Genomic DNA, 24,355 nt, shown 5'->3' with positions numbered 1-24,355 from the left:
TGGAAGGGAGCTTGCATTTCCATATGATGGCTCTTCTGGTGGGCAAGGTCTTGCCTTTAGAGACTCTTCTTCTGTTTTATTTTTATTTATATGAGTATACTGTAGCTGTCTTCAGACACACCAGAAGAGGGTATCAGATCCCATTACAGATGGTTGTGAGCCACCAGGTGCTGGGAATTGAACTCAGGACCTTTGGAAGAGCAGTCCGTGCTCTTAACCACTGAGCCATCTCTCCAGCTCGAGACTCTTCTTTTCCAATCATCCCAAGGCACAGAGTTAGGTTCTCTCTTGGGGACAATCTTCTCAACAGCTGCCCTTGCATCGGCCTTGCCTGAAACCTTAAGCTCGCTCCTGTCCACCACCAAACCACACTATGTTCCTATCTCTCTGCTCCACTGTTCCTCCTCTCACTGCAGACCTAGACAAGTGCAGTGAGCAGCAGCTGTGACAGAGCCTGGTTATTATTATTTCCTGTCTTGGAAGGAACATTTGCCCTATTGAACAAATTAGTCCACTGGATATTTTTGTTTGTTTTGTTTTGTTTTAGTTTGGCTTACCTTTATGTCTGAAACGTGAGCAGGATATACCGAGATTTTAACTGGAATGTAATACAAATGGATTCTAGCCCAATTCCTGATAAGAGTCTTAATCCCCTTCTGAAACCTCATGAACTGGGCGTCCATTGTACATATTACCCTTGGCGTCTCATCCTCTAAACTCCTATCACAATGTCCCTTCAAGTTCTGCCTACACCTTTCTAGTATGTTCTCTACTCTCCCACATTCCTCTTGCAAAACAATTCCAAATGACTTGCTCAGGTTTATTACAACAAAACACCACCCATAATACCAATTTTCTGTATTAGTGACTTTCATCGTTGCTCTGACAGCTGCTATTTAGAAAAGGGATTTTTTTGACTGACAGTTTGAGAAAGGACACACAAGGTGGCTAGCCACACTGAGTCCACAGTTAAGCACAGAGTGGACAGGGGCGGGGCTGTAAAATCTCAAAGCCTTAGAAGGTTCAAAGTCTGACCTACATCCCCCTTTGAGGCATCACCTCCTGAAAGTTCTACAGCCTTTCCAAACAGCGCCATCTGCTGGAGACCAAGTGTTTAAACACATGAGCCTATGTGGGGATATTTCCACAACACCAATAGTCCCCAGCATTTAGTAGGCTGAGGTGGAGGAAACATGTAAACCTGGGAGTCCTCGGCTAGCCAAAATGATTAAAAACAAAGGAGGAGGAGGGGGAGGAGGAGAAGGAGGGGGAGGAGGAAGAAAGAGAGAGAGAGGGAGGGAGGAAGGAAGGAAGGAAGGAAGGAAGAAAGAAAGAAAGAAAGAAAGAAAGAAAGAAAGAAAGAAAGAAAGAGGAAACGATCATTATGAGTTTACCCAGGAAACAATGTAACACTATTATTACTCAGGAACAGTAATGACAGTGTTACTGACCTGTGCAGAGACAATTCCATTCCTGGGCATTGTCGAGGGGTGTAGAGCTCTGCAGAGCTAGGTAGAATGGGTTGGGATATAAGAGATTCTGACAAGTAGGAGGGACAGGGATATCCCAGTTCCCAGTTACAAGGGAATTTAAGTAGAGGTTGGACAGCAGGTCAAGGAGCCCACAGTGATGTCCTTTCTCTGAAAGCCAGGAGAGAAGGAGAAGGAGAAGGAGAAAAAGAAGGAAGGAGAAGGAAAAGGAGAAGGAGAAGGAAGGAGAGGAGAAGAAGGAGAAGGATACGGAAGGAGAAGGGAGGAGAAGGATAAGGAAGGAGAAGGAGAAGGAGAGGAGAAGGAGAGGAGAAGGAGAAGGAGAGGAGAAGGAGAAGGAGAGGAGAAGGAGAAGAAGGAGAAGGAGAAGGAGAGATCCAACACAAGACTAGATAGAACCAGCATAGTTCGGTAGGTCTGGATCCCGGTTCTGCTGTTTACTAATTTTGTGACCCGGGGCATCTCCCTGAGGTTCAGGTCTGTCATTGGCTAAGTGGGGCTAATAACTGTGAGAATTTAATGGGAAAAGACCTACCATCAGGCTCTTTAATGGCACCATTAGATGACTAAGCTCACAAAAACCAATTGGCAGGGTCCTAAGGCCAACGCATTGGCAAAGATGCATCATCCGCCCCTCAGAAAGCTTTGTTAGGCAGCCGGGCTCTTCCTGGCACGTCTTGATCTTCTGCTCCCCAAGGATCAGAAAACTGCTCCCTTCATCAAGTCCAGATGCCCTCGGCAGGTCGCCGTCTCTCTAGGTTTCTTGCCACATCCGTCAGGAAGGTGGAAACTGCCAGAGATGGGCTCTGAGACAGGCCTCCTAGGCTAAGCCGGGCTCTAAGGCACCTGGGACTAATCGCCAGGTTACAGTGTGTCTGCTGCTGGAGACACAAATCTTTACAAAATGAGCAGGCCAGGCTGGATGACAGTAGCAGCTAGAGGCCCCCAGAAGGACTCCCCAGGAGTCAAGCCAATCAGCCACCACAACTGCAGCTTGGGTGCTGCTATGGGGGTTCCACAGTGCGGGTCTCACGTCTAAGGCCCACAGCTAAGGAGTCAAGGCAGAGCCTGTGAATGAAACCAACACATGATACCCCTCCCCTGGCTTCATACTCTGAGCTATAGAAGAGAGTCAGGGAATTCTCTGAATACTATGGTTTTGAAGAACACACTTTTCCAGACATGACCCCTGTTCTGTCTCTGAAGATACGAGAGGTGCTCTGCCAGAGGCAATGCTGCCTACTTCCTTGCTCGAGGATTTTGACTGAACCTTTTGACTTTTCTGCCCCCACAGTCACCATGTTCTTCTCCTGGAAAGCCCATTTTACAGACATGGAAACTGAGACCAGTAACTGGTGGAGTGAACCTTGGATCCAGATCTGCTTTGTGGGTCAAGGGCCCTGGGCAGAGACATGTTGAGGCTGTGTGTGGTCACTGGAAGTGCTTTTCTGTGGGGATGGAACGAATAAAAAACCCTGGGCTAGCCACAGACCAGGACTAAGGGAGACAGAGAGCGAAACCTAGTACAGTCTTGGAACATTGTGCTTGGAGGACAGCATCACGTTGAAAACTCTGCTCAGATGGAGCTACACTTGGGTGGCCAGAGACAGAGGTGAGGTAGAAGGCAGGGTGACTGAAGTAATCATTAACAGAGACCAGGAAACTAGAGAGATGAGTGGGCCTGAGTTTCTGACCTCTGAGGTGGGCCAGCAGCCAGCACGATGAGCAATCAGACAAGTGTTGTCTCTGTGGCCTTGGAGGGACCCAGCCTACTGTTGGCCAGCCTTGGTCATCCATAAATCCCTACAGTATTCCTCCAAACAGCCTGGCCTGCAGGATTCCAGTTCCCACTTTATAGAGTAAGAAACCAAGGCTTAGTGTGTTCCAGAGCATTCTGAAGGCAGTCAAAAGAGAGTCAAAAATCTGGACCCTGCCGCTTCTTCAGTCTGCACTGGGAGCAGATAAATGCCCAGGACAGGACAGGACAGGACAGGACAGGACAGGACAGGACAGGACAGGGCAGGGCCAACTTCCTTAACTGACTGGGACCCTCTGGGTACCTCACCAGGGCCTACATTACTCTTCTCCAGCTAAAATCTTGGGAATGGGTGTGAATATACAAACGGAAAGGGAGGGGTTCTCATCTCCTTGGGTCCTCCCATTCTCAGCTGCCCTGCCTTGGCCCTGTCTGAGCCCGCCTGAGATGCATACCCCAAATCAGCCAACATTCTCTGCCTGGACTTGGTGGGGCACGCGGGTCCTCTAAGGCCAATGGCGAGCTAGGCAGCCAACATCCCGAGATGCTCTCCTATTGCGGACAACACTAGAATGGGGAGGAAGGAACGCTGGGTCAGGGCCACCCTCCCAGTTCCGAGCCAGCACTATCGGGGCGGCCTCGAGGAGAACGGCCTCTCCAGTTCGCATGCGCAACAACCCCCCCCTTTCCCGCCCCGCCCCGCGAGACCACGCCTCTGGCCTCCAATCGGAGGAGGCTGCGAGGCGGGGCGGGACAGACCGAAGCCCCGGGGTCCAAGTTCCCGCCCCTGCCTGCGGGCTGCCGGGGCAGCGTTTCCCCGCAGAGTCCCAGGCTGTGGCGCGGGCAGATCCAACCTCCGCTCCAGTGCCCGCACCGTGCCCTGCATCTCAGGAGTCCGGCTCCAGCTGCGGCGACGCGGCAGGTAGGAGGCGCTGCGCGGAGGGAGGCGTGTGCGAGCGCACATTAGTGTGCGTTTGGGTGTGTGTGCAGGTGCAGCGCGGTCCAGTGCGTGCCTCGGAAGCACGAATCCGAGCAGGGGTTGTATGTCCCGCGGATTCAGGGCTGGGAGTTGGGCCCTGGCCTGCAGGCCTAGGAGGCTGAGCTCCACCCCCATCCCCCAAAGATCTGCCCTGGTCCCTGAGCTCATTCCCACTTCCACCTGCAACCCTGAGTGAAGGACCAACCTCACCTCTCTCTGGGGGTTCTGAGGCCGTGTTCCCAGTACAGATTCGCTGGGGTGTGCTTGACTTTCTAATCTTCCTTACAGGTCCCTTTTCCTGTCCTCACCTCTGTGCCCCTCAACCCATTAAACCTAACCTTTCTAGATGTCCTCATACCATGGCTTGGAGTAGGCATGAGGCCAAAGATCCAGATATATGACCCTTCCCCTCTTGTTGACCATAATCCCCTAGTTGAATGCGGGCCTCTCTCCTTGCCTTCAGGACTGGATGTGTGTGGAGCAAGGTGGGTCTGGCAGAACCTGGCTTTTCCCAGGGAGTATTCAGGGTCCTAGCTCCAGCCCTCAGGATTGAGGGGGTGTAGGAAAGGTTTTCCTAGAGGGGCCCATGGGTGGAGTAGGACTGAAAGGCATTAACAGGTGCTCAATTTTCCCCTGGCAGTCTTCCCTGGTAAGAGTCAGCCCCAGACTTCACACAGATGAGCCCCAGCAGCAGAAAGGAAGGCAGCCTCCCTCTATGGTGATCCAGCCAGAATTGGCACCCAGGACCCTAAGACACAAGACCTGATCTCCTGTGTGCAGGAGCGTGGGACACTCAGCCAATGCCCAGGGTAGCTAAGTGTTCAGTGACATCTTCCTGGGATGCTCTGCCTTGTAGGGGGGGTTGGGGGGGGGCAGAGGCCTCCCAGGATCCTGGCTGTTCCTGGCTGTAGGCTTAGTGTTCTGGGTGGAGATGAAGAGGGGCAGAGGGGTCTGGTATGGTGGGCCCAACTGCTGCAGTTGCCCCAGGCTGGGTCAGAGCCGAAACCTGGGTGGAGCCTACCCTAAGAGGCTTCTCTTCCCACTGAGAGAATGGTGGGCCAACAGATGAGCTCCTGACTTGTGTGATGAGAATAAGGCAGAGCCAAGAACCAGGCAGGGGCCATGCTTGCCTGGGAGCTGACAGGTCATCTTAGCAAGGATTAGAAAAGTCCAACACAGTGAAGCAAGGACCAGAGAGTCCAAACTATGGAACAGTCAGACCAGGAAAGAGCATGGACAAAGACAGAGGTGTGAAGTTGAATGCCAGTCTGGAAGGTGGGTGTGTCTGACAAGGGCATCTTTGGCTACCCTGGGGGAGCGGTGTTATAGAGGTTACAGCAGGGAAAGCCTCCCCCACAGACCTCGTCTCTTCTCAGCACCCAGTGCAGGGATAGGTGTGGCAAGACAGGAGAGGATCTGTTGGTGCTCCCAGAACAGGAGTGGGAGGTCTGGGGGAAGCTTCACAGGACTATTGCTGGGTAAGAGCAGCTGGCTGGCTCAGAAACGGTACCATATAGGTGGCAGTTGAGCACTGGTGGCTTTCGGTGGGACATCTGTGAGCTTCTTAGAAGCCTGTGCTGTCTCTGTCTTATTCTACTCTAATTACCCTGAAAGCTTTTAGGATGGCTCTGAGATCTGGTTCCCCCAAAAGGAAGCCTTCCTTGTCCCCTCAGAGGGTACTAGGAGGCCACTCTCTACCACCCTCTTGCCTGAAGGGCCCATCTTCTTTGTCCTTAAGACTGGCTCCTTGTTTTCCTGCTTGCCTTGTAACAGAGAACTTTGCCTGTGACTCAGTTTCTCCAGGTGTGTGGAGTGAGGCTGAGTAATACCTTGTCACAGAGACTTAGGGAAGATGGTGGTGACATTAGATCTGGTCACTTAGGCCGTTTACTACAAGGTGTTTGGTAGCTAGTTGACAGCCATTGCCACCAGTCCCTTCATTGAGTAAAGAGAGCTCCTTCATTTTCAGGCAAAAGGACTGGACAGCGGTGTTGTTGTTGTTGTTGTTGTTGTTATTTTGTTTTGTGGTGTTTGCTTTTTGTTTTTGTTTTTCCTATTAAAGTGGGAGGCCTTCTTGGCTTTAATGAACAAGAAGACCTGCAAATTATTTCTAAGTTCCTGCTCAGTGTCCTCTGTCAGATTGGCCAAGTCTTTTAGCCACCAACATCATCCCCCTATGCCCTGAGAGAAGCAGGGTAGGTCAGCTGAGGGATACTTTAGGTGTGTCTTGCAAAGAGCTCATGGGTACGAGTCCTGGCTGTCCCCAGTTACAGACAGCAGCCTGTTAGACCTTCTCCAAGTATCTCTGTAGGCTGGGCAGCTGCTGCCAGACTCTGTAGCTGGTCTTGCTGATTGAGCCCTCCTCTCCCCTATCTCTCAGTGCCTGAGGGGCCCCTCCCAGCCCCCCAAGTCCTCCAGACATCTCCCTACCCTTTCAATTCTCATTTTCCTCTAGTTCCCTGAGGTCCCCAGACTTGGCCTCCAACTCCCCCTTGGTAGCCTCTTCTGTCAGTAGTGATGCCACCTTGCCTCAGATCAGGTGGAACTACCAGCCTCCTTTAGTTCTCAGGCTCTGTCTTTCTTTGTTCACTAAAGGCAAAAATGGGCCACATGCTTTTGGGGTACCAATCTGGACCTCCTGAAGCCTGTTCCTGAGCTTGGATATAGGGTTGTACAGTGTGTTTTTGCTGCCCAATGAGGGCTGAGCTGCCACACCCTGTTGTCATTGTTGGGACCGTGGTCATTGAGACTCCAGGTTTCCCAGAGCTGTCTGTGAGAGCATCCTGTGACCTTATGTCTCAGTGGGGCACCTGGTCAGGTATAGAAGGTGCCAGTGGCCAGAGCAGACCAGGGCCCATTCATGGGCATCAAGGTGTCCATCACTGTCAGGTGTGCACAGACGTGGGACAAAGGGCTGGGAATCTGCTCATATGTCCGCTCCGGCCTAGCCAGTCATCCCTGCGCTATGGTACCCTCTCTCCCTCACTGGATGACTTCTGCCAGTTAGGCTGAGGTAGGACTCCATGACTTCTCACTAGCAGCTATAATGGGACTTCATGTTTCACTGGGAGGCAGTTCCTCCAAGAAGTAGGGAGCAGTCGGGCCCCGTCACTCACCCCTGTTCCTCAGAGATGTTTTTCCGTTATAATCGCAGAACCCAAGAGGCCAGAAAGTCAGGTTTAAGACAATTGTGGCTTCATTCTGCCCTGGCCCGGAATGTCAGAAGTCTGAGATGAGCCTTGTGGGACTGAAATGCAGGCTGGACCCTGTTCCTTGTCTCCTCCGGCTCGTGCAGGCTGCTGACATTCCTTGCACCTGAGTCACCCCAGTTTCTGGTCCATGGGCTCATTCCTTTTCCTCTTCTGCACTCTCTGCCTCCCTCTGGCTCTGTTTTTATTTATGTTACGTTTTATGTGTGCACGGGGGAGGGAGGGGCTTGTGCCTGGCTGGGCACGTGCTGTGGGTGGTGAGTGGAGGTCAGGGGCCATGGTTCTGACATTGTGCTTACTCCTTCTACCTGTGAGTGGTGGGCATGGAACTCGGGTCCTTAGATTTGGGCAGCCATTACTGTTAGGACCCATCCCTATCCATCTTCAAGCTTCAAGGGCTATGAGAGGCCCACAGGGGCTACGGATTCCTATGTGGATGCTTTCGCCAGTCATTATCAGGGAAGAACTAACTGTAGTGTTCTTGGCAGAATCTACCCCATCTCCCCAACCCCAACCCCACTCCTACACCACCAACTCCCTGGGGCCTACATTGGCTGGTTTTCCTAATCTAGGTCCTGGATATCTCCTAAGGTTATTCTCAGTGACTGAATGTGTCCTGTGCCTGCTTCCTTTCAGACAGGCCTGGGACTGTTTTGTCTCTGGCCCTGGTGCCCAGCCTGAGTCCACGGGAGCCAGAACCTAGTGATATCAGAAGAGGGGACTCTCAGTACGTCCCTGAGGTCACCCCAGGGACTAGATCTCATCCTGCTAGGACTGTGCTACGGCTTGAGGGTAGAGTGTAGCCCGTGCGAGTCGTGCATTCAGTACAGCTAGTGCAGGGCTGGTCCTGGGACCTTCACCAACTCCTTTTAAGAGGCAGGTAAGCCAAGCCTGGTGTGGTGGCCCGTGACTTTAACTCTAGCACTTGGAGTGGGGGCTGGAGACAGAGGCAGGCAGTTTTTTGAGCTCTATCTATCTGGCTCCATCCTAGGCCAGCTAAGGCTAAAAGATGAGACTGTTAAAACAAACAAACAGTACAAAACAAAACAAAAAAACAAACAACAGCAGCAAAACAAGTGCCTGAGAGAGTACTTAGGCCTGCTGGATGGGAACGGGGGTGAGGTGAGGAGGCAGGCTGCCTTAGTTTGTAGAGCTGACCTGCCTGGCCCCTCCTGGTCCTTACTCCTTGTTTTAGCAGCGTGGCATTTTAGGCCAACTCAGGCTTGGTAGTGCGAGCTTCAGTTTGTCTTCCTGGGCATGGGGCAGGGACTCTGGCATCCAAGTGCTACAGCACTCAGCTCCCAGCAGCGCACAGGGCCTGGAAGGGTCACCCACACACCACTCACCTGAACACCCGGTCTGTCAACCTAGGAGCCTGCAAGTCTCCAAGGAGGGAGCCCAGTTGACCCCAGGGCGCCCTGGCTTGCAGGCCATGACTTACTTTTCATTCCTATAACCAACACTGTGTCATGTCAGGTACTTCTCTGAGTGCAGCCTGGTCCGAGTCTCCCTTCAGCTTCTCTACGTCCTGGGCCTGGCTTTCTGGGCTGGCTTGCTCCTACTTCTGTCTCCCTTTCCTCCACACCCTGGCCTTCAGCCTGGCCTAACTGGTTTCTTCCTCCTAGCATGCTCCTTCTTGCCCCCACACCTTTCTGAGGTCCACATTAGGCTCCTCACACACACCAGAGCAGGCTTAGGCTCTCCTGGGGTCTCTGTCTCTCCACTAGCTGTCCTCTGGGGCACGGTTTTGTCTGACTCCTGTTGTCCAAGCACAGAGCAGGTACAGGGGCAGGACCCTGGGAACGAGGTTATTAGCCAGGCAGAACTGGGCCCTGACATGGGACAGGTTTCTGCCTCTACCCTGAATGTTCTCTCCCTTTCCCTCTGGGCAGTGGAAGCAACCCAGTCTGTTTCTACAGATGTACAGGAACTTGAGTTGAGAAAGGGCACCTCAGTTTCTCCATCTGAGGATTAGGTACCACTTCTCATTGGGTTTTGAATCCTCACCTCTGGAAGGAGGTGGAGTTAGGGCCACAGCCTGCCCATGCATATGGGGGAAACCTGGGGGTGACTGTCCTGATGACAGGCCCACCAGATTAGAAACCATGTGTCAAGGCATTCTCTACACCGCCATCCATGGTAAGAACCTACAAGCCAGAGAGGGCCGAAGAGCTGGAGTCACATGACCAGATCAAGCCTTTCCATCAGATTGTCTGTCTTGGAGGGGGTGGGGTGGGGGGTGAGTGAGAAGCACCCCTGTATTCTGAGCTGCCAGCATCCTGTCCCCACCTCACCCTGGTAGGACACACTCCTTTGCTGGGAGCACACACTGCACGCCCCGTCCCCCGCCCTACTCCCATGTCAGTGTCTCTCCACAGCATATGGTGCTAGGCTGTGAGGTTCGGAAGGGTGACCCTCTGTCCTGGTTTGCCCAGGCCGAGGGCTTTCCTGGAAAGTGAGTCTGAGAACTCAAAACAGTGGCAGAGCCTGTGCAGGAAGCCTCTCCTCACATTTTTGCCCACATGTTCAGCTTCCTCCTGTCACTACCCACAGTCCACAGGAACCCAGGGACCGAAATACCCTTACCCCACCCCACCCCACCCCACTCCAGCATCCTCCTGCTTACAGAGGCCTCCCAAGCTCTTGCCTACTTATGACACCCTCAGCAGAACCTGAATCCCAAATGAGGAACAGCTGTGGGGTCAGGCCTGTGACTCAGGGCCACACAGAGCCAAGAGCACTTTTCCCTCTCTCTGTGTGGAGGCTTCCAAGCCTCCTGGACCTCCATCCCTTAGGGCTAGTTCAGACTCAGTGTTCCATGTGCCTGTCCCTGCCCTCCAGCTCTAAGGGGTGAAGAAGGGGACCACCGGGCTGGGGGTGTGTCGGGAGCTCACTGTCGCTGGGTGGGGAGGGTATTGGACACCAACAGAAATGATAAGGGGAAGGGAGGGAGAACAGGATTTCCCAGTGTGGGTGCCAGCCTGCCTGGCGTTGGTTGGGTGACTCATTTAGGCCTGGCTGCCTCAGCTCCACAGCCTGAAGTCTCTACAGCCAGAAGCCTGGAAGCCCGGTGGCCTGAGCCTGCTTTTCCTTCACACTTGCTTTCCTCGGTACCGAGAGAGCTGGAGGTCTGGGGGCAGCCTGCAGACAAAGGCCGCAGGACGAAGAAATAGATACACTAAGAATCTGATTAAAGTGGGCTTGCCCCGCCCCTGCTCACAGTGCTGGGGATAGAACCTGGGACCTTATACATGCACTCTGGCCTCTCTGTCTAACATGGAGACACATCCCACACCTCATGCTTCATCTCAGAGAGTAACCGACATTCTCTGTCTGCTGTAACCTGCCTCCTGCCTGAAAGCGCCAACCACAGTATGCCGACCCCCACCCCAAGATCACTGACTACAGCATATCTGCCACCATGGGTCCCTCTTTGCCTGGATTGCCTCGGGGGGTTAGCAGTTCTGAGTACACTGGATAGCAAAGATAGTACATGGTTTGGGTCTGGAATGTTCCCCAAAGGCCCATGTGCTAGGGTTTAGGTGTCAGCCGTTTGAGGTGGGGTTGTCTTTATGTTACCAAGGATAGGCTTGTGAAGAGGACTGAGGAATCCAAATTGCTTTCACTTTGAAATCTTTCTGGACTTTGAGGTTCTGCCTCACCTAAGGGTCCCTAACAGTGCTTTTCAGCCCCACAAGAGGCCTGAATTTAAGGGTTCCCCATCATGGGTTGAAACCACTCAGACTGTGAGTCATAGCAACCTTTCTCTCTAAAAGTCAGTTATCTCAGATGTTTATCACAGTAACAGAAAATGGCCTGATACAGTAGCCATTACAGGTGAGGTACACCGAATTTTAAAAATGCATTAATATTTGTTTTATTGTTGTTGTGTGGGAGTGGATGTATGGCACAGCAGGTGTGTGGAGGTCAGAGGGCAACTCTATGAAGTCAATTCTCACCCTTCCTCTCCTTCCCTCCGTCTGTCCTTCCCTTTATGTGGGTTCAGGGAGTTGAACTCAGGCCAAAGGTCTTTACCCTGAGCTATCTCACTGGCCCTTGTTTTGTTTTTTTTTTTGTTTTTTGTTTTTTGTTTTTTGTTTTTGTTTTGTTTTGTTTTGTTTAAGACAAGACTGGTCTTGAATTTCCTGCATAGTAGAGTCTGTCCTTGAACTCTGACTCCGCCTGTCTCTCTTTCCCTAGTGTTGTGTCTGCAGGCACACACACTTTGCGAATCTCTGGGAGTCACTCTACCTACTGCGCTACACCCCTGTCCACCGTTCACTATCCATTCGCCTGTTGGTGGATACTTGTTCCCATCTCTGAGTGAATTCTGCTGTGAGGATGGTCTCTTCACCAGGTTGATTTCATATCTTCAGGATTGTGAACCCACGGGTGGGATAGGATTGCTGGCCCAGGCTAGTCCTATTTTAGATTCTTTTATGAGTGGCTTTAGTATATAGCCAAGGCTGACCTAGAACTTGTGATCCTCCTGCCTAGGATTACAGGTGCACACACACTGCTGCTGTCTACATCCTCACCCAGTCTTTTAAGGACTCTACCAGGTGTGAAAGAGCATGTCTTCTGGTTTTAATTTGTTTTTCCTGATGGTTACTGATGTTGAACTGTTACTCATATATGCGATGGTCGTTCATATTTCTTTTCTGAGAAACATCTGTTTAGGTTTTTGCCTCTTTACCAGCCGAGTGTCTGCTATGCAGCTACTGAGTCAAGCTCCTCATTACGTTAGAAATCAGTCTCCTATCAGAAATAGGCTCTACATGCTGTGAGCTGTTTTCGCTCCATGGATCACTTTGTGTAGAAACTTTGTTGTCTGATGTCAGTCTGTTCGTCTACTTTTGCCTTTGTCTTCTGTGCTTTTGAGATCATATCAAAAGAAGGAAGGAAGGAAGGAAGGAAGGAAGGAAGGAAGGAAGGAAGGAAAGAAAGAAAGAAAGAAAGAAAGAAAGAAAGAAAGAAAGAAAAAAATAATCTGCCCAGACCTGCATCATGCACTTTCCCCATTTTCCTCTGGTGGTTTTACACTAAATAGTTTTCTAGTCTTTGATGCATTTAAGCTGGATTTTGCATAAGTGAAATTAGGGTGTAACTATATTCCGTTGCATGTGTGTTTCCCTGTTTCCACCCCCTTGATGGGAATCTAGTCCCTTTTCCCACTGGGTGATGTTGAGACCTTTGCTGCAAATCAATGAACTTTAAACATGTATGTAGTCTTCTGACTCTTTTTTTTTTAATCTTTATTAACTTGAGTATATCTTATTTACATTTCAATTGTTATTCCCCTTCCCGGTTTCCAGGCCAACATCCCCCTAACCCCTCCTCCTCCCCTTCTATATGGGCTTCCCCTCCCCATCCTCCCCCCATTACCGCCCTCCCCCCAACAATCACGTTCACTGGGGGTTCAGTCTTGGCAGGACCAAGGGCTTCCCCTTCCCCTGGTGCTCTTACTAGGCTATTCATTGCTACCTATGAGGTTGGAACCCAGGGTCAGTCCATGTATAGTCTTTAGGTAGTGGCTTAGTCTTTGGAAGCTCTGGTTGTTGGCATTGTTGTTTATATGGGTTCTCAAGCCCCTTCAAGCTCTCCCAGTACTTTCTCTGATTCCTTCAACGGGGGACCCGTTCTCAGTTCAGTGGTTTGCTCTGGCATTCGCCTATGTATTTGCTGTATTCTGGGTGTGTCTCTCAGGAGTCTTCTGACTCTTTGTTCCTGGTCTCATCATGCCCAGTGCCACGGTGTGTGTGTGTGTGTGTGTGTGTGTGTGTGTGTGTGTGTGTGTGTATGTGTGTTGGCTAGTTTATGTCAACCTGACCCAAGCTAGAGTCATCTGAAATTAGAGTACCTTGATTGACAAAATGCCTCCGTAAGATGAGGATGTAAGGCATTTCTCAGTGATTGATGTGGGAGAGCCCAGCCCATGGTGGGTGGCGCCGTCCCTGAGCTGGTAGTCCTGAGTGCTATAAGAAAGCAGACTGAGAAAGCCATGAGGAGCAAGCCAGTAAGAAGCACCCCTCCATGGCCTCTGCATCAGCTCCTGCCCTGTTTAACTTCCAGCCCTGACTTCCTTCAGTGATGTGGAAGTATAAGCCAGATAAATCTTTTCTACCCCAACTTGCTTTTGGCCGTGATGTCTTGTCAGAGCAATAGCTTAAGCTGTTCAAGGCTCTTCTGTGGGTTCCTGTGAGTTTTAGGGTTCTGTTTTCTGTCTGTGAGGAAGTCTTTGGCATTGTGCTGAATGGGATAGCATAGTGCTGCCTCCACATTGTTTCCTCCAGGGCATAAACGTGGACTATGTAGCATTTATTGTATCCCTTCCCCTCTGTTACAGTTCTACTGTGAGGGTTTCACCTCCCTGCTTACATTTATTCTGAGGCAGTTTTACTTTGTTTTCTTTCTGTGGCTACTGTGAATGGGATTCGCTCTTTCTTTTTTGGGTAGTTTGTTTCGCCTAGAAGCACACCTGGGTTTTGTGTGCTACCCTCCTCGTCTGTCTTCTTTACTATTTAATTCTGAGCATTACTTCTCGGATTTGATGCCGAGTGTTCTCCAGTGTTTTCCTTATACTTGACAAGAGGATTGTATGGCTTCCATCTGTCTTTGGAGACAGCATTTGACTCTATAGCTTAAGCTGGCCTCATCACACTCACCTCCACTGTTACTACTGAGTCATTCTTCTTTCCAGCCCCTGGGTCACACTGAGCGTCCTTTTCAGGTGCCAGGGACTTCTGTTTTTTGCCTTTGTTAAGGCTTTTTTTTTTAACATATAAACACACATAGTAATTGATTCTGCTGCTGGAACGTCAGGTTTTGTGTCTGTGTTCCTCAGAAACCGCTGACCTAAAACTCTCTTGCTTTTTTCTTTTCATGTATGTGTATGTGTGAGGGTATGTGCACGTGAGTGACTGCAATGTTGGAAGAGGACAGAAGAACACATTAGATCCCTGGAAGCTGAAATTGTAGGTGGTTGTGAGCCCCCTTGTGGGTGCTGGGAACAGAACTCAGGTCCCCTGAGAGAGCAGAGGGTGCCCTTTACCTCTGAGCTCCTCTCTAGCTTGCCTGTAACTTTCCTTTCTGGCTTTGGTATCAGAGCAATTTGGCCCTGCTTTTCAATGTGATCTAACGAAATCATGTAGTCAAAGTCATGCTCCTGTTGTTGAACTCCATGCCTGTGCGCTCCATCTGTGGGGTTGCATAACACTGTGGGTTTGTTTTCTATTACTTGAAGATAACAAGAGCAAACCCTCTCACCCAGTCCTTTATTGATAGTCCTTGAATAGTTTCTGATTTCAACATGCCGGATTCTATTGTGCCAGTTCAGGTTTTGATGTCTGGGATTCTCGAACTTGGGCAGTAGCGGATCAGGAGTTCACGGGTTAAAAATAAAGTCTTTGAAAAGAAATCTGTGCTCAATACTCTTATGTCTCTCTGGATCTGTGGGACATGGTTGATACGGTCTCAGAGTGAGACTATATAATCGACTACCTAGACAGTGAACATGTGTTGCTCGAATCAGCAGGGCCTCAGGCAGCTTTGCAGAGTCACTGCAGATGTCCACTTCTGCCAGGTGTCACAGCTCCACCTGACGTGTCATTGTTTTGTTTTTGAGCATGGACTCTAGTGGGCTCACACATGTTAACACATCACTGTGCTACTTAGCTTCGAACCCAGCCTGTGCTCTGGACATGTGTGAGCTAGCGTGCCATGGTGCTTCCCGCTCTAACCCTCCTAGTAGGATGCGCTGCTGTCTTGCTCTGGTCTTAACTTGTACTTTCTTGCTGATCCATGAAGCCCAGCACCTTTTCTTCTATATGTTTGGGGTCACTTTTTCTCTTACTTTCTGCTGGTTTTGTTATTGCTGTTTATTTTAATTTTATTGTTATGTTATTTTACGTGTATGGGTGTTTGGTCTGCATGTTTGTCTTGTGTACCAAACATGTGCCTAGTGCCTGTGGAGGTTAGAAGAAGGAATTGGACCACCTGGAATTGGAGTTACAGATGATCGTGAGCCACTAAACCTGGGTCCTCTGCTAGAGCACCAAGTGCTCTTAAAGGCTGAGCCAGTTCTTCAGCTATGTTATGCTGATTGCAGGCAGCCCCAGGGGTGGAGTTCCACTGCTGTTTTCCTGGGGTTGGTTCTGGGTGTGGTGTGAGGTAGGGTCAAGATTGCTCTTCTTTTGTGTGGAGAGCAAGTGTCCTACCATTCATTGGAACAGTGGTTCTCTCCTCAGTGCACCAAGCCATGAGTCAGCTGCCTTTATACCTGTGGACTGTGTAGATTCTGTTCTGCTCCACTCCACTGATCTGTTTGCCCTGGCAGTGTCTCAGTGACCAGAACTTTAGGACCGGGCTGCTTGACTGGGTGTGGCTCCTCTAGCTGGGCCTTGGCTGTTGTTGGTGCTCTGTCTGCCCCTGCTATTGGACTCCTGCTCAGCCTGTCCTCTGGTTCTTTGTCCTGGCTCCGCTATTTCTTCATCTAGAAGTTTCTCTTTCTGACAAAAGACCCTGTAGGCTGTGTGGCCTACGCAGGCCTCCAGCTAGTTCAGCCCTGGGGCCCTGTTACCCAGGCTCAGTCACAGTGCCTGAAGGGCAGGGCCCTAGTCAGCTCAGCCTGGGCAGTGGGGTGTGGGCCCCACAGCTGGCACACAGCCATCAGGAAGGTCAGGAAGCAAACGGATGCCAGGTCCAGTGGGCAGAGGTGGGTGGCTCCAGATGGCTCGAGTGCGAACTGAAACCAACTTCCTTTAGAGCCCCATCCCCCTCCTCTATCTTGGTTTCTTTTTATGTCTGTGAGTGGTTTTTTGTTTGTTTTGGTTTGGTTCCCCCACCCCCACCCCCAGCATGTATGTTTGGGTGACATGGGCATGCCTAGTGCCTGTGGAGGCCAGAAGAGAGCTTTGCATGCCCAGTTAGAATTGTGAACAGCCAGGTGGGTACTGGGACCTGAATCTAATTACTGAATCCCAGTGCCTCACTGTTGAGTGGGTGGTGGTGGTGGTGGTGGTGGTGGTGGTGGTGGTGGTGGTGGTGGTGGTGGTGCAGCAAAAACACTTGATGCGGGCCCTGTCCTCAGACGGTGGGCTGGGAAAACCGGCAAGGAGTGTCCAAATGGGCGCTGGGCTCCTGGGGGCTCCAGATGGCCAAGGCAAGATTGTGAAGGGGAGGCTTATGCAAATGCCCTTAGCTCACAGTTTGAGGCCCCTACAAGAATGTGGGTCACAGGGTAAAGGATGCAGGGTGAGATTGGTGGGAAAGAGAAGCTTTGGACAGCAGACAGCTGGGAGGCCCAGCCTGTCCTTAACATCCTGTCTCTGCATCCCCACTATCCACAGGCTTTGTCCAACTCTAACCCAGGTAAGGACACTGATGGGCCTGGGTAGACAGGAGGCTGTGTGAATCTGGGTCTCCTGCCTTCCTGCTTATATTTTGCCTTCTGAGAGAGTACCTGAAGTTATGGGGAGAGGCTGCAGAGTCTGTGACACCTTGGGTGTACCACATGGGGTCAGAGTTGGCGGCTGAGTAGCTAAAGGCCAGGTCCCAGATCCCAGAAGAACTCTAGGAGGCCAGGGTTGGCCTGCCTGGCAGGGATGAGGGGGATGACAGGTGTGTCCGAGCCTTGTTGGTGACCCACTCCCGTCTACCCATGCCCTCCTTGCCTGCCCACCTCTGCTCCCCTTCGCCCAGTGTCTTCCGGTTGCCCATCCCTTCTTCCAACAGATCCTCCCTGTGTTGTTGACCTCCCTGTGGCCTGGAGAGCAGCCAGAAGCCTCATTTGTTATCTTGGCTGTGTGTTGTCAAGCTGCCTTGTTCCCCCTCTCTGGGCTCTCTGGGATCTGAAATACTGGAATCACAGTGGCTGATTTCTGGCTCCCTGATTTAATTCTTGAGGCTTAAATTACTTCCTGAGGTCGGGCTGCTAAAGCCTGCTGGGCTGACGAACCTGTTTGGTGCCTAAGGGCCCTGAGGCTTTCCAGCCTCCCCTTTCTCTTTTCCCAGGGCTCTAAGGCTGAGGGAGGCCTAAGGCCAGTGGAGACTGATCTCCTTGGGCAGAGGAGAGACCAGGGAAGTTAAGCGGTTGGCTCGAGTCACACAGCAACCTCGAATGGTTACAGTGGCTACAGATACAGTACGAGGAGGCATTGCCCACCCTCAGCCAATGGGACAAGGACCCTCCTTGCTTTTTCTGTGTCCACTGAACATGTCACCTCTTCCTTCCTGTTTCTTTCCTTCCCTGGAGAATCCTCTGCCTTCCTTCCCTTTGGGCTGCGGCTCAGTTGAGGGTTATGTGGGGAACTTGCCTGACATTCATTGCCTAGTCCTTGCTCCCAAGGCCAAGGTGGGCCACCTCAACCTGAGGCCTGGGTTCCAGTCCACTCCCTCTTCCGTGAGAACATGGGTAAGGTGCCTTGCCTCACAGACCCTCAGCCCCATTCTAAGATGGCGACAGCATGCCCACCTGGTGTTGCTCTCAACAGTAGACACAAACAATGGCTCGCACACGGTGGGTGCCAGAGAGCTGGCGTCTATGTGGAATGACAGGAGGCCTGCCACCCTCTGCCCCTGGCTGATCATAATGGCATCATTCTCTCACTGAACCAGCCTTGTTTCCATCTTGGAGATGAACGAAAGGGGTTCAAAGAGGTGGAGGAGCTTTTCCATGGTCACACAGCAAATGAGTAGTTTGGCCAGAATCAGTGTCTACACGAAACTCTGCTATTAAACTTTGCCCAGAAGCCATTCTCAGAATTCTGCCTCAGTTTCTCTCACGGGCAGCCTGAACCTCAGTAAAGCAACAAGCGTTGTCCCTGGCGAGCCCAGGATGTGTAGTAGATTTGGAGAGGCTGAAGATGGAATGTGAGAGACCAGACCCCTGTCAACACTCCCGATGGGTGGATGGGTGGCTGTGTCCCCACCCCCACCCGCCCCTCCCCTCCCCCCACCACACTGGTGTAGTGCCTGCCCCTTCAACTTAGTACAAAGTACAAAGTGTTGGGTGGTCTCCTGCCCCTGTGAGGAGTGAATGGTGCTAGGAGCCTGCCCCTTCCCTAAGTGTGAGGTGCACATAGTAGGCAGAGTGCTGTGGTGGGGACTGGGTGACAGCTGGGAGCAACCCGTGACAGGGTTTTCCCCCACTGGACAGGAATGAAACAGGAAGACACCTCTGAGATGCCCACAGCCGAGTCCTGTGGGTGCGATACCGGCCACAAGCTACTGGGGGTGGCCGCTTGTATGACTCAGTCCCAGAGCAGTAGGAAGGGCTGGCTAAACATACAGGGAGAGTGAGGTGGGAGTGGCCTGGGCCGGCCCTGGACATCAAGCACTGGTGGCCTGAGGGCCTGCTATATTGCCTTCCAGACACTAGAAAGGAGAGAACCTCAATTGCTGAGGCCCGTGCTTCGCTCTGTGTCCTTTGTCCTATAGCAGGTACTAGCTGTGTGACTTTGGGCAGGCCTCTAGCCCTCTCTGTGCCTTATTTCCTTTCCTTTAATATTGGAATGCTGCCGGGAGGGGAGTACGTCCTGTGGTCAGTGCTCAGCGGGGACTTATGGTGCCTATGGTTGATGGTCTTCTTGTTCTCCTCTCTTCTAGGGGCCTCCCCTAATTGGGGACGTGGTCACCATGTTCTCCTGCACAAAGGCCTATGAAGACCAGAATTACTCAGCTCTGAAGCGGGCCTGTCTGCGCAGGAAGGTGCTGTTCGAGGACCCCCACTTCCCTGCCACCGACGACTCACTCTACTATAAGGGTACCCCAGGGCCCACAGTCAGGTGGAAGCGGCCTAAGGTTAGTGTCTGGTCCCCCTGCCTGGGGAGAATGGGCCCCGCCCCATCCCATAGGCAGCCATTCATCTACCTAGGCAGATGGCTCCGGCATGGAATACTCATGGTCTGTGGGCACTGCAGACCTCTGCTTTCCTTCCCAGGGTCATTTGGGATGTGTGTGCAGTGCTGTCAATGAACCCTGTGTGCACTTGTGTGATATCTGAGGCAAGTTTACTTTGCTGATTTTAAAAGTCACTTCCTGTACAAGTGGAAGCACGTACTGTCATTGAAACGTCAGGACAGAATGGCCGAGGACCAATGTCCAGCCTGTACCCTCAGTGTTGGTGGCCTTTCCAACTCCCAGCCTGGTCTCGAGCCCAAGAGCCGCATGCTAAGCAGACATAGCTGTCTGGCGGCATGGCTTGGTTCTCAGTCCTGTGTGTGAGATGTCAGAGGAGGTCTGCAGGGTGGGTTTCCTGGAGCCTGGGTGAAAGCAAGGGCACTAGAGGACACTGGCCCAGACCCATTCCAGACTTCACCACTGTGCTGGTGACAAGGGGACAGTCACTGACAGAGGACCAGGCTCCTCCAGACCATTGAGCAGGTATCACGGCGTCTTCCCTGCCCTGTTCTCAGAGAAGGCACCTCTGTCTGCAGGGTGAGGCCAGTGGGGAAGGTGTAACCACATAGAGGCTCGGGTATCAGGCTCCCTCTGGCAGTGACAAAGCAGGTGGGGCCTAGGGCACTCGAGGGAAGCACACCCCACTTCTGAACCTGGCTTGTTAGATCTGAGGGCTTGTGTGTCCCGCAAACCTCAGCACACAGCGGTCGGATTTGTGCTGTCCGGTCTCTCTAGTCCTTGGACGTTTGGAGAAAAATGAAATCCCACCTTCACGCTTCTTCCCAACAGCCAACATGGGCATTACTTGTCAGGGAAGGAAACTGAGGCTGAGAGAAGGGACCCCACATCCAGGAGCCCTGCTCGTGGCTCCTCCCTGACACCAGGTAGAGGCCCCTGGGTTCTTGGGCCTTTGGGGAGATTCTGACCCTGGCTTCCTTCTCCGACCCAGTAACAGGATTATGGCTCTACCCTCCCATGCTTACTACCGTCTGCTTCATCAAGGTGAGGGGAAGGAGACGGCTCCAAAGGGCCTTTGTGAGATCCTGTTTTCCAGGAGAGAGGGTGGACACCTGAGCCTCCTCCTGCCGCCTCCCTTAGCACACACTTACCTTGCCCTGACCTCTTCCTAAGGCTGTGGGCTGCAGTGTGGAATGGGCTCCACGAGGCTGAGTAGGGAAGGCTGGTGACTTGGCACGCCCCTGCAGTGTGACCCAGTGGAGTCACTGCCCTCTCAGAGCCCTTTCCCCTGCACTCAGGAATCTTACCTCCTCCTTCACCCTCCCTCCTTGGCATCTGCCCAGCTGCCTTTCTGGCTGCAGCTGAAGAGGCTAGGTCACAGCACATGTGGTTGGCATAGCTGGGGACATCAGGTTGGGGTCCACAGGACAGTAGTCAGGTTTCAGTCTTGGTCAGGAGAAGGAGTGTGGGGCAGAAAAGATCCCGTGGGGTTGATGTGATAGAGGGCTAAAGTGTGGGGGAAGGGCAAGTCCTGCTGGGGAGGAAGTGGGGCAGCCTGGGTTAGGAATAGGTTTTCCAGCCCCTAACCATTGGATTCACAGCTTATTGGCCAAAGGCCAGCGGTAAGATCGGCCTGAGGCAGCTGTGCTTCTGAATGGTTCTATTTCCTGGGTCTATGACAGACTGTAAGCAGAGCAGGAAGTCATTGTCACTACAGCTCGTTCTGGTTCCGCCTGCAAATACTTTTCTCTTGGTCATTATGGTGACCTCTCTGTTCTTCGAGATTCTCTTTAGACAGTCTCTGAGCCCCCAAGCCACTCAGTGTCTTTACGTCTCATCCTCCCTGCCTGCAGTTTCCCAGGCCTCAGGCCCTCAGCCTTCCTGTTCCCAGTTTCTCAGTCCCTGCAAACTCCCTGCCTCCCTGCCTCCCTCCCTCCCAGCCTCACCCTTTCCCTTGCTCCCAAACCCTTAGCTTCTTAGTGCCCTGAGGCCTCAGCCCTCAGCCTTCCCATCTCTCAGCCTCCCAGCTTCCCCACCATCAGTCAATCTCCCTTCCTCACTGGCTTCTTTTCTCCCCAAGTATTATGAAGAGCCTGCGTTTTAAGGCAGCCAGACTTGGCTCCGGCCTGAGGTGCCTTCTTGAAGTGACGTGTGGTCTTGAGCAAAGTGTCCCCTTCTCAGGGCCAGGGTTGCTCGTCTCTAAGTGGGGAGAATAATTCTTGTAGAGAATGGTTTCTGCAAGTTGAGGTACTGGAGGTGTCAGCAGCAAGCTACCCTCATCCTTCTTGCCAGCCCCATGATGGGGAGCCAGCCAGAGCTGGCCTGGTATCCTGTCATTCCCTCGTGGGTGGCACCAGGTCTCACTCTCTTTAGTATCCATCTTGCTACCTTCTTTTCTGTTCAGGGAACATCTGCCCCTCGGTCACTGCTGGTTAGAGGAGGAGGCGGTGGGAGGGGCTCTGGGGAGCGAGGGATGTGGGCAGAAGCCACTCTGGTTCTCAGGCTGGGGCTGCAGCTGTCTATCCTCCTTACCCCCAGCCTTCCCGATATCTGGACATCAGTTTGGGGTTTCTGGATAGAATGCATCAGGGCAGGTAGGAATCCTATGAACATTTGTCAATTGTGGAACTCCTAGCTTTTCTTGAGGCAGCTTCCCCACACCCACCATCCAAGGGATTTATGCTCATTTGGGGAAAGCTGCTACACTCCAGTGCTGGCCACTTGTCCTGCTATAGGAAGGCTTCTGTTCTACCTAAAACTGGGTGGCCTCCCAGCCTGCTTAGAGCACCAGGGAAGGTCCTGGCATTCGAGGGGACGGAGGCTGGATTGCTGAAGGAGATGGGGGAGGAGAAGGGGCAGTGGCAAAGGAGGCACCACGCTCTGGTTTTTTCTGTTATGCCCCAGGCAAAGGTCAGTGGCCTTTCCTTCCGTGGTCTTAGGTTCAGAAATGGACCGAGGGAGAGAAGGACAGGCGTGTGCCCCACAGGTGCAGCTTTGTGCAGACAGCACAGCTCTTGTGCCCAGCACCATCCTGGTTGAGTTCCTGGCTCTGTATCACCTGAAAACCTGAATTTCCTGTTGAGCCAGGAGGGGCATGGCTCAGACCGGGTCAGATCTGGGCCAACTGGTCCAACCAGCTGAGGTGACTGCAGGTTCAGAAGAAGCCTGTGACCTGGAGATATGTTGGTCAGAGGACCGATACCCCAGTCGTGTGTGTGTGTGTGTGTGTGTGTGTGTGTGTGTGTGTGTGTGTGTGTGTCTGTGTGTCTGTGTGTCTGTGTGTCTGTGTGTTTCAGTCCAGGACTCACAGCAGGCAGTCGGGTCTAGGGCACTTTGTCATTCCTTTATGTCCTATTGGTAGCTTCTGTCTCCAACTTGCTTCCCTGTGCCAAACACCTCCCTTCCCAGGGAGCTCACGGGCAGGTAGAGGACTGTCTTAGTTGGTGTTTTACTGCTGAAGAGACCAAGGCAACTCTTTTTTTTGGTTCTTTTTTTCGGAGCTGGGGACCGAACCCAGGGCCTTGCGCTTCCTAGGCAAGCGCTCTACCACTGAGCTAAATCCCCCAACCCCCAAGGCAACTCTTATAAGAACAACATTAATTGGGACTGGCTTACAGGTTCAGAGTTTCAGTCTAGTATCATCAAGGCAGAAGCATGGCAGCATCCAGGAAGGCAGGGTGCTGGAGGAGCTGAGAGTTCTACATCTCCATCTGAAGGCTGCTAGTGGCAGACTGGCTTCCAGGCAGCTAGGCCTAGGGTCTTAAAGCCCACACCCACAGTGACACACCTACTCCAACAAGACCACACCCACTTTAACAGGGATACAACTAATAGTACCACTCCCTGGGCCAGGCAAATACAGACCGTCACAGGGACCTAACGGCTAAGTGGTGCCCATTGTCTCAGGTCCAGCTCACATTTACCAAACAATCAGAACCAGGAGGAAGGAAAATAGATTCGTGCACGGATTTGGCCTTGCTTGCCCTGTGTCACAATCCATAGGAAGATGAAACAAAGGCCAGGAAACCTGAATATGCAGATGAGTTAGTTGTCTGACAGGAAATCTGAATATGCAGCTGAGTTAGTTGTTTGACTGGTGAGACTCTTCTTTCCTGCGAGCTGCCTTATCTCTAGGGACTCTCTCTTCTGTAGCCAGAGGGATTTCCTGGAATAAACACCTTTCAGAGCCACCTTTAGCAAGCTGATGTGGGCAGGGCTGGAAGGTGCTGGAGTAGGTGTGAGTGTGTGTGTGTGTGTGTGTGTGTGTGTGTGTGTGTGTTGTATATAATAACTGTAGGGTGTGTGAGTGTGTGTGTGTTGTATATAACTGTAGGGTGTGTGAGTGTGTGTGTGTGATGTATATAACTGTAGGGTGTGTGAGCGTGTGTGAATGTGTGTGTGTGGTGTGTATAACTGTAGGGTGTGTGTGTGGGTGTGTGTATAAGTGTAGGGTGTATTGTATATAACTAGGGGGTGTGTGTTGTTGAAAGAGCGTACCCCTAAACGGGGAGCTGCGTCTCTCGCTCCAATCGAGGGGTGGGGTGCCCCCAGGAATCACGAGTAGCCTGTCTTGATGTAACAGCAGGAGGTAGCTTTTATTAACGAGATCCCTATTAGCAGGATCCCGGGTCGATACGTATCCCACACAGGAGACAGAGGAATCGACCCCGAGCCTCCAAACTCGGGGGTTTATATAGGGGAGGTTAGGGGCATTCGCGCGGTTACACATGATTGGTCAATTCAAATGGTGCACAGTTACTTTCGGCGCGAAATTACATCAGCAAGGAGTACGTGCTCTCTAGCAGCTCGGCAGCTCGGGTAGGGTGGCTCATCTCACTCAGGGGGGTGACTCACTTCTGGGGAGTGAAGGAAGGGGAGGGGGTGGCTACGGATGGTCAGTGTCCTTGGGGCTGATAGCTGGTCCGGCAAGTCCTATCTCTGGCTCTCCCTCAGGTATGTCCGGCCCTGCACATCTGGACTCTGACAATGAGTAACCTTTTTAAAACTCTAGTTCTACATTGTATATAACTGTAGGGTGTGTGTATAAGTGTAGGGTGTATGTGTT

At 52.0% G+C, this 24,355-nt stretch overlaps 1 protein-coding gene across 4 annotated transcripts in view; it reads left to right on the top strand.

The window, feature by feature from the left end:
• The first annotated feature begins 3,999 nt into the window (after positions 1-3,999).
• The window catches only part of Capn5 (calpain 5), a 56,669-nt gene continuing 36,313 nt past the window's right edge, over positions 4,000-24,355 (top strand). Inside the window, exons 1-2 of one of the 4 annotated variants that reach the window (NM_134461.2) lie at positions 4,000-4,168; positions 19,039-19,233. In NM_134461.2, coding sequence (NP_604456.2) covers positions 19,069-19,233 — 165 coding nt within the window. In that variant the 5' untranslated portion in view covers positions 4,000-4,168; positions 19,039-19,068. Of the gene's footprint in view, positions 4,169-14,205; positions 16,804-18,725; positions 18,874-19,038; positions 19,234-24,355 lie in introns of those variants that run through there. The other 3 variants (XM_063277344.1, XM_063277369.1, XM_063277401.1) reach the window with 3 other exon arrangements.

The sequence above is a fragment of the Rattus norvegicus genome, chromosome 1 (genome assembly GCF_036323735.1).
Source record: "Rattus norvegicus strain BN/NHsdMcwi chromosome 1, GRCr8, whole genome shotgun sequence".
NCBI lineage: Eukaryota > Metazoa > Chordata > Mammalia > Rodentia > Muridae > Rattus > Rattus norvegicus.
Note: the sequence above shows the minus strand (reverse complement) of the source record. Positions and strands in the feature narration are given on the sequence as shown.